Source organism: Arvicanthis niloticus, chromosome X (assembly GCF_011762505.2).
Source record: "Arvicanthis niloticus isolate mArvNil1 chromosome X, mArvNil1.pat.X, whole genome shotgun sequence".
NCBI classification, from domain to species: Eukaryota; Metazoa; Chordata; class Mammalia; order Rodentia; family Muridae; genus Arvicanthis; species Arvicanthis niloticus.
In genome coordinates, this window is record NC_047679.1 from 3,925,011 (window position 1) to 3,940,428 (window position 15,418).

At 39.2% G+C, this 15,418-nt stretch overlaps 1 protein-coding gene across 1 annotated transcript in view; it reads left to right on the forward strand.

Annotated features, from left to right (window-relative positions):
* Window positions 1-15,418, forward strand: part of Efhc2 (EF-hand domain containing 2) — a 173,111-nt gene that overhangs the window by 98,547 nt on the left and 59,146 nt on the right. The window contains exons 9-11 of the mRNA XM_034485609.2: window positions 889-1,031; window positions 4,294-4,490; window positions 8,088-8,218. Of these exons, the coding sequence (XP_034341500.1) occupies window positions 889-1,031; window positions 4,294-4,490; window positions 8,088-8,218 (471 nt within the window). The remainder of the gene's footprint in view (window positions 1-888; window positions 1,032-4,293; window positions 4,491-8,087; window positions 8,219-15,418) is intronic.

Genomic DNA, 15,418 nt, shown 5'->3' on the forward strand with positions numbered 1-15,418 from the left:
AGGAAGTTGCATGTGTGTGCATGTGTACATGGAGGCCAGAGATCAACCTTATTCTCCAGGAGCCACCTAGCTTGTTTTTTAAGATAGGTAGTGTGTTTATAAAAAGATATAAAAGGAATATGTTCTGTGTGGGGTGTGGTGAGGTATATGGGAAGGGGATGTCTCAGTGGGCCCATGCTGAGACATCCCTTTCCCCCTGAGGGACCAGCCATTCTAATCTAGTCTATAATAGAGTTTATTCAGGGCATGAGGAAGGGAGTTAAGAGGGTAGTAGAGGCAGAGGCAGAGAAAGGGAGAGAGAGAGAGAGAGAGAGAGAGAGAGAGAGAGAGAGAGAGAGAGAGAGAGAGAGAGAGAAAGTGTGTAGAGGCCGGCCATGAGCACATGGAGGGGACAGAGGGAATGTGGAAGGGGTGAGGGGACAGAGAGGGAGCAAGAAGGCAAGAGAGGAACAAGAGATCAAGAGAGGAGAAGGGGCAAGCAGCCCCTTTTATAGTGGGTCAGGCCTACCTGGCTGTTGCCAGGTAACTGTGGGGTGTGATTAGACAGAATGCTAATAATAGGGTCTCTCATTGGACTAAGGATTAGACTTGGTTGGTGGGCCAGTGTGTCCAGAGAGCTGCCTGTGTCTCTCTTTAAATGCTAGGATATTAAGCATAAGCCACCAGGCCTAGTTTTCAATGTATTTCTTGGACATATAAAGAGGAGGAAAGATTTTTATCTACTGAGAAAAATATTTCAATGTCTATATTTAGAACATTGATAATGAGATGATTAAACTGTTTTAAAAAGCATAAACGTTTATATTAAAGCCATAGCACACCTTAATATTATATATCAATAGAGGCTTACTTGTATAGCACTCTAACTCTCATATCTCTTCTGTTTAGCTTTGGAAACATAAGCAATATACTCCGATATTTTGCAAAACTAGTTACACACAAATGCGCTGATGTGGACAGGATGTTTGTCATTGCATTTTATCTCAGTGATGACACAATTTCAGTGTTTGAGCCTATAGAGAGAAATTCAGGTAAGACCCTTACCTTACTTAACATTTTCCTCAGAACACTTAACTGTCTTTCCCTTTTGCAAATTAGGGAATACAATCTTATTTGATAGCCTAGAAAATCTATGATGATAATTTTCTAACAAATAAATTTCTTCTTACAAAAATGTCTTCAGGGTGAACTGAAACATATAAAATGATTTTAAAAAAACAGCTGTGGTTGGTTACCCATGGGAAATCCCCTTTGTCACTATCATTTCTTTTTTCTACAGAACCTCCGGGCTTCAAAGTCATGGTTTGCCTGCCACTAGTCACACTCACAGCCAGGGACCCCAGAGAGAGACTATTTCATTGTCCAGTTTATAAAGTCTTTGCCTGATTAAGAAAAAACTACAAGCTATACAGATTTAATCTTCAGAATCCATCTTCTGTGGTACTTGTGTTTGTTCTGGCTATTGCCAGATGTCTTACCCCTAGGCCTGTGGAATGTTCTCCAGTGTGTTGATCCCTTGGCTATTGCTGAGGACAGCCATTGACTTACAAATTATGGAAATGCAAGGCTCTGTTCTTTGTTTTCAACATGTTTACAACTTTTATCTGTGCTGAAGACACACAAGAAAAACCAGCTCAACTGGCTCTTTGGGGGGAACAAAAGTAAAAACTTTGGTTTGTACTATTTGCCAATTTACATGTTGTGGATGATCTGATTAAGGCAAGTTTCAAGAAACCAAGGAGATTAAAAAAAAAAAAAACCTGGCATGTAAAAAAGGCTGAAAATGTAACAATCAGGTCATATACTCAAGCTTCCATTCCCCAGTTAACATGCCAACAAGTAATACAGAATTTGTACAACTAAGTCAGGCCCCAATGGGATTTGATAATAGAAAATTTTTAAAATAGGAAACTGAATGAGGATGAATATATGCCAAGGTCTGAATGGTCAACAAATATCAATTTTGTACATTTGGATAGTATCAATGGGGCCAAGCAAATTGCAGAATTTATAAAATACAAGACAATGGCTTTCAAAATAGTGATCACCACTGAGGACTTAATATTATCCTGAAGTTTCATAGTAGTAAGGTCATCCAAAAAGAGGAAAATTCAGAGACAGGGTTTATGTGGGAAAGATTTATTTAAACAACAAATGAAACAAAACAAGCTTGTGGAGGGAACCAGAGGAAGCCCAGAGAAACATCAGATTGCAGTCTCTGCCCCTGTCTCTAACTCTCTCCCACATTGCTGTGTGTGTGTGTGTGTGTGTGTGTGTGTTGTGTGTGTGTGTGTGTGTGTTTGTGTGTGTGTGTGTGTGTGTGTGTGTTTGTGTCTGTCTCTCTTTTCCTTCCTCTCCCTCTCTCTTTTCCCCACCCCTTCCCTCAACCTCTCTCCCCTTGTCCCTTTCTTCTATTTTTCTTTTTTTCTTTTTGGTTTTTCGAGACAGGGTTTCTCTTGTGTAGCCCTGGCTGTCCTGGAACTCACTCTGTAGACCAGGCTGGCCTTGAACTCAGAAATCCACCTGCTTCTGCCTCCCAAGTGCTGGGATTAAAGGTGTGCGCCACCACCTCCCGGCTGTCCCTTTCTTCTAATCTTACTGCATAGCTCATACAGGGACTAAATAAAGCTCATTATCTTCCCGCTTCAGCCTCCCAAGAGTAAGAATTATACATGTGTCATACCACATCTGGCTGCAGCAGGTCCTAACTCCTATGAAGGGCAGAGGAAAGGGAGAAAGTGATAGGTCTTAGACCTCAGTGGACTTTAAAAGAATTTCTGATAGATATAACCACAGCTGCCAATAGGCAGAATCCTCATCTGTGCAGTAATGGACCAATCTTAGTGTCCTCACCTTGAACACCCATTTGCTGATGGCAGCCTATTGCAGCTGGGGCTTTCCTGTAGTAATGTTCCCCATAGTGGTTGATCTGAGAGTAAATTTTCATGACTCTCCACACATACATATACTACAATTCCAATTTTACCAGTGCCATCTGTAGCAGGTTGAACACCTTAAAAAAATTCAAGAGTATGTAACAGGCAAGTGACAGAGCCAGGATGGAATATGGCTCTAAAGCCTGCGACCTTCTGCCTCTTCTGTCTGGTCTCATCCAGTCTCAGTTATATTCATAAGCCTGTAGATTTCAGTTGCATATCAGCGGATAATGGAATTGCCTGTTCAGCTCTGCCTTCTGTTTTCCAAGAAGCCAAGGAAAGAAAATGAACAAACAAACACCAAGTAGCTATGCCCAGAAGAGAACAAACCAAACAAGGAGTATTCTAGAGAGTAAGCAAGCAATGTAAAAGCATTACTAAAAGAAACAGATGTTTTCCTACATTGTTGGGGAAAAAAGAAAAGGAACCCTCATACCCATTTCTTAACACTTGAATAATCAAATCTTCAATTTAGAAGTGGGGCATCTCACCCTTAATCTAAATGCTAGGTTAAGTGGGAGGGAAATCTGTGGAAATAAACAAGTGGGCCTTTCACTCATGCCATGGAGAAGAGAAACTTGCTGGGATCCCACAGTCCAAGTTTGCTGCAGGACATCTACAGGATTAGGGAGAAGGAGAGGAAAGAAAAGTCTGCAACAGCGTATTACTTTATTCTTTAGCACACTCACCCAGAAAGTCCTTGTCATTTCAAAACATACAAAGTAATGGGTTAATTTGCATACATGCATATAATATGTTTTGATATTATTCATTTTCTCTGTTACTTTCTCTTATAACTTCTGTCTTTAATTTTATGTCCTCTCCCCTAAATGACACTTTGAATATAGTTTATTCGGTGTCACATGATGATCTCCAGTTCCTGCAAATGAAAAGATTACATTCTTTATGGCTGAGTAAAACGCCCGTGTGTTTATGTGCCATATTTTTCTTAATCCATTCACCCATTGATGAATACTTGCGGCTGATCCACAACTTGGTCATTGTGACACACACAGGTGTACAGCTATCTTTTTAGTAAGCTGACTTTGAATCTTTTAGAACTGTACCCAGGCATGTTATATGGCTAGATGATATGCAAGTTCTATTTTTAATTTTTTTTTGAGAAAGTGTGCTATGATTTCTATAGCAATTACACTAATTTACATTCTCTCCAATGGTGTTTAAGAATTACCCAAGAAAAAATGCTGTCTCTTTGCTCCATTCTTCCTTCTCACAATGCACAACATGGCTTTACAGATAATTTGTACAGTCTGTGTTGGAAGAGAAAGTAACTAAAGGCAAGTTGTGCTTCTTTTAAGAATAAAGCAACTCATGGGCTTTTATTCTGTTTCTTTAGGGAATGCTGGTGGGATGTTCTTGAAAAGAAGTCGTGTGAAAAAGCCTGGCCAAGAAGTCTTTAAAAGTGAATTTTCAGAATACGTCAAGGCTGAAGAGCTCTATATTGGAGCCACAGTGAATATTAATGGTTACCTGTTTCGTGTGCTTAATGCTGACGAGTACACCTTAAACTACATGGAGAATAACACAGAAAAGGTGAATGACTTTGTGTAATTCTTGCCTTTCTGCCCTTTGCAGCATGTGTTTTTTTTTTTTTCTCTAGGGCATCTTCTACATCTTGCCACTGGCTTACATTGCACATTCACATATGTGGGCATGAATAATGGATCTGTGCGACTTGGCCACAAGTCCCATCACAGAGGCCCAGCCCTTGTCTCCTCTGTTTACCAGCTTAGCTCTCCACTGCCCAGTGTCACAGATTCCAGACTCCAGTGGGAGGCAGGCCCAGGGCTGAATTGGTTTCCTGGATTTTTTGCTAATATTAACACCGTTTTTAGAAGGCAATGCAATAACTATAGGAAAGAAAGAAAATCTGGTGGCACACACTGTGACATCCCAGTTAATTGGCACAGGGCAGCTAAGGAGTCCTTGACCAGAACACACAAAAACCCCAAGGGAACTGAATACTTGCTGAGGTTGCTGGTCCCTCTAACAGTGACACCTGAGGCTTAAATTAGAATCTAAGGAGAAAATTTCCACAGTGAGCTCAAAGAAGTTTCTTCTTGTTATGCTGTATTTTTAATTTTTTTGAGACTTATCTAGGCAGATAGCCCAGGATGGCATTGAATTCATTGTCCTTTGGCCTCTGTCTCTCTTGGGTGCTGAGGTTACAGGCATATACCACCATACCTGGCCAGTTTTTTTTTTTTTTTTTTAACTTGAAACACTATAATGGAAAATGTTATATATATATATATATATATATATATATATATATATATATATGTTGTTCAGTAAAAAGACCATGTATAAAAATTTCAGTTTTTAAATGTAGACTTGTTCAGTACTTACGTTAAGTACTTTCTGTGTACTTGGAAACCATTGCTTTGTAATTTAGGATTTTTTTTTATTTTAAAGTTCATTAAGTAATCATGCACTATTTATATACACATAGTACATACTTTATCTCATTTATAAAGAAAATGCTCGTTTGAGTTGCTAGGTGTCAAAACAGAGTTAGAGCCACAACTGGTGTATTAGGAGAAAGAGTTCTGTGGGATGGGATCATGAAGACACTGGTCAGGTATGATCCATGTGAAATGAAAAGGCAAGGAACTAGGGGTAGCTAGGGAAAACTTTAAGTAGTTAGTATAGTCTAGAGAAAGTCTGCTCAAGACAGATGCGGACCCTGGGACAGCTTACTTCTCAGAGAAGTTCGGAGTCATACAGAAGTGACAGTTGAAGGCTGGTGGTTCAGTGCTCTTCTCCATGTCACTGTTGCATGTAGCATCTTCTGGAGTCACTACACCACCTCTCTGCGTATTATACTTTTAGAAATCTAGGTTATTCTAATACTGCAAACCTGTACTATATGATAGCTCTGGACTCAAGCAAGAAATGCAATGACTAAGCAGTTAGATTTTCAGAGATCACCAGGCCGGGGTTGGAAACTGAGCTCCACCCTAATACGTGACAAGCTTTAGTTATGTATCATCTCTGAACTCCAGTCTGCTTATCTTTGAAATAAAGAATAACTACAGTGCTTTTTTGATAATGTTACTGCGGAGGTTAGATGTGATAATTTGTGTGAGGGGCTTTAGCCCTATCAGACCCATGGCAAGCTTAGTCATTGTAGCTGTCATAAATCAAGGTTCTGATTCTGAACAGAATCACTACTTTAACATAAAACATACAGTTCTTAGAATTGCTTTGCCTGGGATTTTTGACTTTACTGTGATGCAAAAATGATATGCTTTCTGATAGAAACTATTTAAAGTCCTGAGTTTTGATCTTTTCCAGCTACTAAGTACTATATATTCTAATCTCCTTGGATGATATTGGGTGTGGGCAGTGATTTGTGGCTCTCATTCAGGCTTGTGATTATGAAGAGAAATAATCCATGCTTTACAGTGTGCAGTATTGCTAAGCTTGGAGTGTTCTGTAAGTTAGTTACAGCTCATACATTTTCAGCTTCAGAGATTTTCAACTTATCAGCCTATAACATTATTAACACATAACTCACTGTAAATTGAGGATTATCAGTGTATGTTAAGCCATGCATGTGTCTTTTGCTTTGTTTTGTTTTCATTACTAGGGATTGAACCAGAGCCTTGAACATGTTAGACAAGTACTATTCCTTTCAGTTATATATCCAGCCAAAACACAATATATAGTTTAAAGGTATAAAGGGCTTTTATTCTTTCAGTATGATAAAGTGGGTAAGACATTACCTAGTATCAGCATCTCAAGTGAAAATTGCATCATTAAAAAATATTCTTATCAAGGGCTTTGTTAGAAGATAAAGATTAATGCACTCTTTATTACCAGTCTGAGTAGTCTTTTCAAATGAGCTAATAGATCCTATCATGGAAATAGATTAAAGGAAATGCAAAAAAGGAGAAGGGGTGGGAGCCTCAGTAGGTGGAAAAACCCCTGGATCATTTGATGTTTGAAGAGAGGGAACTTTAATACCAAAGTCGCATCAGTGTTTTTAATCTAAAATTTCATCTTCTTCTTTTGATTTTTTGGCTGTAATTACTTACAACCTTATGCTTTACTGGATTGAATAAGAAATATTCTTTCTAAGTCAAAAAGCTAATAACAAAGAAGGTGACAGAAACAGTGGGCTGCCAAGACAACAAATAAATGTAGGTTACAGTGTCTGTGTGGAATGTTGACACCCGGCTTTGCTATGATGAGTGCTTTGCCTGGTGGCCAGCAATTCCAAGCAGGTTTATGAAAATATCCAAGCAGGATCTGTGAAAATATCTGGGCTATATCTGAGAGTTATAAGAAGTTTATATATAAAAGTTTTAAGAAGACTGTTTAGTAAGCTTTGTTACCTGCTCTCCCTTAAAGTACAATGGTTTGAGATCTAGGACCTGGATTAATGTCAGTCCTTGTCCTAAAGCTTTGGTTTCTATGTAAAGGCATGTACAGCTTACTTTGGGTTCATCATGTTGTCTTGCTGGTCTCCATTACCCTACTAAGGTACAAGAAAAAAAAACCTGCAAAATATTCAGCCCTGAATGGAACATTATACCACATTCCTTCCTCAAGGTTCAGGGATCATTGCAGAATCAGAGCACAGAAACATTATATAAGGTAGAGGCAGTGGATGATGGAGAGCCAGGGTCTACTGGGTACAACAGGGCAGCTGCACACATGAGCACACAATGGTTGTGATGGCAAGCATACAACCTGTGACCTATGAAAGCCCAAGGCAGGCCAAATCCCAGCACAGAAACTGGAGATTTGCATGAAATGCCCCCACTAGCCCTGGAGCTATTGACAGTTGTTAGCTGCTGGGAGAAGGAGTGTCCATTTGCTTTCAGAGCATAGCTTCTGGTTAAGTAGCCATACTCCAGTAGAAGGCCACACATCCAAAAATACTTGAGTAGCACCAATTGGTCTTGGGTTAACAGCAAGAAAGCAAACACAGTTGGGTGAGTAGATAAGGTGGGGGACCTACAAAGAGTCAAAGAAGAGGTGAATGTGATCAAACCACTAGTTCTCAAAGAACTAATAGTAAGGATGATAATGATGATGGTGGTGGTGGTGGTGGTGGTGGTGGTAGTAGTGGTGGAAGCTTCTCAAAGTTTCATGTATATGTCTTGTTTTTACTCCTTCAAGTTTCCATTTAGCAACTTTGAACTTGCCATACAAAAGCTGAAGCAGGAAAAATCAAAATCAAGAGAGATCACACAAGTATTTGCAGCTGCTGACTATCATCACACAAAGGTGGTGTCTTACAATGCATTCAGGTAAGCCATGTTCTGCTCCTAGCTGTACTCTGTCCAAAGAATAGACGGACATTCCTAGTGCTTTCCAGTCAGTTGGCTACATGGTTTTCTGTTAGGAATTGGCATTTCTTTGCCTTTGCGTGGCTTTGTACTCAGGGTTTGGCTGTAATATCCTAGTAAGTTTTATGGAATTACATGTAAGATGTTTATAGGTGGGAGTAGAGACAAAAGTCAGTTCCTGATCATCAGAGAAAAGGTCATGTGCATACTTCAGTGTCTCTGCTTGTTTACATGCATCTGCATTCTGAAAGACAAAAGATAGGCAGGCATCAATGGCTTTGTCTAAATATCCCTCAAGTTTTCAGTCATGTTATATACAACAGTAGTGAGAAATAGCAGATGAAATCATGAGCCATGTTTTCTCAAAGGTAAAATCAAATTCTGGGACTTCCCAGTAGCTGACCTAGGCAAATTCCCAAATAGCAGAAACACAGGGAGGAAATTCATTTTCAGGGTCTAGTACAAATTAATGTCTTTGCTTTAAAGCCAAGTGCATGGAGCATTTAGAGAATGTAAATTAAACTGTGGTGGAGGACTTTCTCTTTAGGCTGAGAGTTCTGGCTGCTGGAAAGAATACTAGCTAAAAGCTATGTATTATATTAGGCTTGATGCAGTCAAGATGTAGGCTGGGAGATGAGGAGAGGAACCCAGATGGGCATAGCAATGAGGACTTTCCAAATGTGTGATGCCTGTCGCATCACTACATGGTAGCCTGGAGCCTCACATTTTCCAGGAGTTCATTTGTCGATGTAATAGAGCTCCTTTAGGGCTTCAACATGTTCTTCTGAGAGGAGCTGGCAGAGGACATATTTTTTATTATTTAGAATTGGCAAAGTTCTTGGATCAATAAGAATTTATGGTTCTTTGTTATTATGTATCATTATATATACATGTTTATGGGGTTCTAGAATAGATAAAAATGGAAACAGAATAAATAACAAAGGTAATTACTCAGACTGTGAACTAATGGGAAGCACTGGAGGAGAAAACAAGAAATTTCCATCAGAAGTGAGGGAGTGGTTTTGCTTTATTACTTTGTATCCCTTTCAAAAAGCATCATTTCTCCCAGTACTCTCACCAGACTATTGGAAATATCTTCATGAGTTCACAAGGCCTTTAGGGAAGTACTTTGTTCAGGAAGGATCTCCAAGGAAGAGAAATTGGTCTACAAAAGGAGACTTCACTTTTATTGTGGATATGATAAAGGCACACCAAACTGTATAATTGGAAGAATGGCCACCAGGCACTGTGGGCTTACAGAAAAATAAGCAAACAAACAAAACAACCTCTTCATCCCAGAAGTTTCATAGCATGAAAACCAGCTCAGGTTACCACTGGTCTGAAAGACTCCTTCAGTGGCTTGCCTGCCTGCCAGGGCCTTGAGTGATGGGTCTGTTTCTATTTCTATGCTATCAATTTTTTTCTATAGCCCTGACTTTTGAACCCATTGGTTGACTTTCAGTTTTTCAAACACATAAAGCTCTTCTCTGTGTTTACATACAGCTCTCTCTGCCTAGAAGGTCCTTACCACTATCCTTTCCAAGGAAAATTCTAAGACTCTATATTACCAGAGTATTTGTTTCTGTCTTACAATCCTAAGAAAATACCCATTGATATTTTTAGACATTTGTTTATATTTCTTCACAGCACATAACAGGATTTGTAATTGTTTTACTAAGAGACTTGTTTACGTGGAGGAGTGATGATAATGATGATGAGTGTATAGACTTGGGTGCATTTTCTTCTAATAGAAATACGAACTTTCTGAGGGAAAGGACCTTGATGATCTTGTACACTACAGTATCTCTGGGCTTCTAGTGCTAAGCTGGATGCAGATGCAGAAACTGAATGAAATGAGCCACTTGGATTGTTCCTGGATGCTCTAATTTAGAGGTTTTACTACATGATCCGTATTAGAAATTTTTCTATTGCTACAACCCAGTGCCAGATGCTGAATAATATATGAGGAAAGGAGATTTATTTAGCTCCCAGTTTTGGAGGTTCAAGGTCATAGTGCCTGTATCAACTCTTGTGTGCTGAAGATCTTGATATGGTAGAGGGCACTGTGGTGGGAATTCGTGTAAGACAGTGGAGAAACTGGTCTTTATTTAAGAAACAATCTTCTTAAGAGAGATCATGAGAAATCCATGAGAAGCTTATTTATCTCTTCCCCAGGCAGTTCTCTTAGTGACCTAACCACCTCTTTCAAGCCTTATCTCTTTAAAGCTTCTTACTACCTCTCATATCACTACTCTTGGAAAAGAATCAAACTTTCAACATGGAAAAGATGGCATCCAAACCAAGGCAGATTCAAAATTAGAGTATAGATTTGTAGTCAACATGTTCTGGTCCATGTTACATCTTCAGGTTTAACATTGAGTTCCTGAGGTCAGAAATCTCCTTCTGTACTTGGATTACAACTATAGGTCTCCGTACTTCTTCAGTCTCCTCTTTTGCTTCTTGCATCCTGGCCTGGGCAAAGACAAAGGAATGCCATAGCCAGTCATTTTTAAATCTCATGTCAATTAATGTTTTGGTCTGTGCTTTTCCCAGATAATACTTTTCTTATATGTGTATATTTGTGTGTGTGTGTGTGTGTTCTGGATCTTTTCTCTTTTAGTTAATCTCATGGAGAATAGGGACATTTGCTTTCTTACCTTTAACTTTAGCCATACCACTTGTCATAGCACTGAACAAATAGTAAGGAGTCCATAAATGTTAGTTAAATGACTGCCTTTTATCTAGCCAGGACTGCTCTGTTTCTGACATAGAGATGTTTCAGTTGATATCTCTGTATTCATTCTTCAAGCTTATTGTTCTCTTGAAGTGTAGAGACCTAGAAATAGGAGTATCTTTGGACTCTCTCCCTATTGGATGTTCATTAGGCATCCCCAGATAACCTTTCTTAAATTGACCTCATTTTATTCTTAAGATAAAATTCATTCATTCATTCATTCATTCATTCATTTGTGTGTGTGTGTGTGTGTGTGTGTGTGTGTGTGTGTTTGTGTATGTGTATCTGAGTTTATGTATACCACATGTATGCAGGAGCCTATAAAAGCCAGAAGAGGATATGAGGTCCCCTGAAACCTATATAGTTAAAGGTCATTGTAAGCTTGTCTGTGGGTGCTGGGAACTGAACTCAGGTCTTCTACAAGGGCAGTGTAGGGCAATCTTGACCACTCAATCATCCCTACAATCCTTTGATCTCATTTTCTTCTCCCATTAAATTGCATTTAAGGACTGTATTCTGGTAAAGGTCATATGTGTTGTAGGACCAAGCAAGACATCTGCCTGGTGTCTTTCCCCCATCTTTGGGATTGCATTCTTCATTCCTCTAGAAAGGTGCCCTTCTTTCCATCTGAAATCTCATTGTTGCTGTTAGGCTTTTAGTCGTTGACCTGAACTTTGGAGAACAGAGTAAGTGATCTTCCATTTCAAATGTTCATCCTCCAAAGGTTTTTTCCCCAAGTGATCCTCTTAAAAATCTGATTAGGTTTTTCCTTTCTCTAATGCCTGCATTAGCTTCATATTGTCTCTGGGACAAATCTTAGGCACTTGAAATCCTTTGCGTTTGGTCACAGTCTGTTCCTTGCCTACCTTTTTAATTTCTAATTTATTAGCATAATTTTCTAGAAGACACAATTTATTGAGCACTTACTGTGAACTAATAGGTATGCTGAAATGTTATAAATTGACTTTGCACTGGGAAGCTCCTCTTGTTTACTTTCCTTCCTCCACAGTCCTGCCAAGTACAATAGATATTTACTGAATAATTTAATGAATGATTCCATTTCTCTAGCAACATTAAGTCTAGAGCTTGCAGAAGACAAATGAATAACTGATTCCTTTGCATCATGAAAGGGCCATCTGTCTCTGGCTTATTGAAGACAGGGAATGCTGGGCCTGGTCTTCGCCAGAAAAGCAACATCCTTCTACCTCCTCTTATATCCATACTTTGGTTTCTTAGGTGCTCTCTGTACTCTGACATTCCGAAACTCTTACATTGTAGATTTACAATGAACTTGTCAAAAGTTCCCTTCTCTGGTTAATGCACAGAAATGATAGAACACTATAGAAGCTTCTAGGCTTTGCTTCTATGGCCCTAGTACTCTGGCATAGAAGATCTACCTGCTACCCACCATGTACCTGGAATCGTAGGGCTCATACCTCTTGTGTTGTCCAAGCTTTTTATCTTCTTCCCAAGAAAACCTTGGGCTCAGGAGCTAAGAAACTACATCCTACCCCCTGGTTGATTGTAGACTCGGTTCGAGGCTGCCCTGAGGATTCTTCTCAGTATAGATGTGTTAGAATATGAGGACAGGTCAGAAAGTCATAGACAGTAGCTATCTTTTTAAAAATGTTGTTTGTTTGATTTTTAGACTTAGTTTACTTCATATGTGTGTGCCTGCATGTAACTATGTGTAAGTATTTATGTGTGTTTGGTGCCCCAAGTGGTCAGAAAAGGGTACCTAACCCCTTGGAACCATAATTACAGGTCATTTTTAGGTGCCATGTAGGTTTTGGGAACTGAACCTAGGTCCTATGCAAGAGTTCTCAGTGTTCATAGCTGCTGAGCCATCTCTCCAGCCCTATGGTTCCTTCTTTTCTTTTCTCTTTTCTTCAAGCAGTGGACATTTCTGTTTTACCTTGTAGAAATCACGTATTCTGTCTCAACTCTGGACCTGTTTCTCTGTCACCTTTTATTCTCTGAGAGATTCGTCTTCAAGAGCTACTGATTGTTATCAGAGAGAGTACAGAGGGCCTTTCTCAGAGGGAGAGCTGACATCAGCAGGAAGCAGGACCAGGTCTAGGTTTCACAGGCATAGGATTTCATGTACTTGGAAACACAGATACAGTGAACCTTTCTACAATGGCATCAAGACTCCCAGCATAGGTGGCAGCAGTGTCAAGGACTCTGTGCCAGGGAAGATACAACTCATGTCTCCCAGCCAACTCTTTGAGCCTTATGCTCAAAGCCAACAGGGATGACACCTGAAACTTTGTAGCTGTATGTATTTTTGATACTGTGCATGCTACTGTTTTATCACTACTTACGTATAAAGCTCTCAAAGTATAAGGTCCATGTTAGTTTCACCTGTGTCTTTCCCAGATCCCTTTAGTGAGCACAGTAAATTATTACACAGCTCTTCTTGGGACTCCTATTATTAATTGAAAGGCCAATATTTCTTTTGCGAACATTGTATAATAAATTTCTTCTAAGATTTAGAGCCTTGAGTAAATATTCACACTTATAAAAGTGAAATTTATCCTGAGAGAGATAGTGTGCTATAAATAGAACAGACTGCTGATTTGGGAGTTAGAAGACCCAGATCCAAACCTAAGCTCTTTTATTTACAAGCCTGGTGGTCTTGGGTATATTACTGAGCAATGTTCATCTGTGGAATAGGTATAACAATACCTACTACATAGAACTGTTGTGATTAGTGATAGATTTGTTAGTTTGTAAGTTCTTATTGTAGCACAATGACTATTGCATGATGGGTACTCAACACAGTGAAAACCTTCATTTTCGTAATTGCAACCTGGTCTCATAGTAATGGCAAGAATCTACAAACTGTATAATGTTTTCAGTATTTCGGTAAACTGTCCTTTTCTTCATGATGGTCTCATTCAAAACATTCTTACGTGAGGTTGAAATGGAAGGCTTATAAAGTCTTGAGCCTGTAAAAATAGAAAGTAAAGAACATCATCATTTATGGATGTAGGCTGGGAACATTGTTATCATCTACTCTTTAGTGGCTTTTACTTCAGGAAAATAGAATGTGAATGTACTTTGAACATTATAATGATTTCATCCTGCTTTTCTGACAGTTGTCCCTCCCTTTCTGTGCTTTTGCTGTATCTTTATTTGAACTACTTTGATTATATTAGTCTTGGTTTGTTTTATTGCTTTGGGGTTGTGTATGTGTGTGTTATATTTAAATTGTATGTGTGTGTGGTATATGAGTACATGTTGTGTGTTTGTGTGTGTGTGTGTGTGAGAGAGAGAGAGAGAGAGAGAGAGAGAGAGAGAGAGAGAGAGAGGGAGAGAGAGAGAGAGAGAGAGAGAAAGAGACAGAGAGACAGAGAGAAAGAGAGAATGCACTTGTGTGTGCATAGGCCAGAGGAGGATATGTCTTTTCAATGAAGCTGTACCTAGGGTGTAGGAGAGCAAGTCCTAAGATTCCTCTGGTCTCTACCCTCCTGGAGTTATAGTCATGGGTGTAGTCATATCTGGATTTTTTCATGGGCATTGGGAATTTAAATTCATGTCCTCATGCATGTACAGCAAGCATTTGGATCCCCTGAGCTATCACTTTTTTCCCCCTTTGAGATAAAGGTCTTTCTGGGCTCAGGGGCTTCATGATCTTTCTGCCTCATGTCCCTCACCCACCAAGTGCCAAAATTACAGGCATGTGCTCCTGTGAACATCTACTTACTATTGGTTTTTATTATGAACTAATACCTTTTAAGGAAGCCACTAGTCTGTGCGAGTAAACATGAGCTGTTTTGGATAAGGTAATTTGTCTTTAATTTATAGCATATCTTTTTTTTGAGATGGGAACCTGGGCATGCATTTTTTGAAAATAACATTTCAAACCTTCCTGAAAACATTAAGCATAAAGTGTGTTAAAATTTTTTTATTGAATTCTGTCATTGTCTGATGATATTGTTTGTATTGGGGAGGAATTAGTTTTATAAACTACTTGTCTTTGGTCAGTTAAGCAGAAAAGGAATTTATTTAAAAAGATCCTGGATGGTTCACAATATCTTTAGAAGGATTGGAAAAAAAGGCTTGTAGCTAAATTTTAGGAACAGAGCCCAGCACCAAGCTGTAGAACTTGTCTGATGAGAAAATAATCTCTGTTACTGATGACACCACCCACAAGTTATTGCTACACTTCGTATTTCTGCCAAGAGGTGGATTTTTACCATGCTATTTTCACTACCTTGAGTCCTTTGTCAATCTGGCGCATCAGCCCCTTCTGATATCAAATGTGGCTTGCCTGAGCTGGTTTCTCATGTTACTGTCTTCTGAGGCAAATATTTTGTAAGCTTCTTGATTGGTAGAATGTGGGTCACCTGTTTGTTTCTAACTGCTTAGGAGGCTGGAAAACTGAGCTCTGACTCCCATGTTGCCTGTGACAGAAAATATAA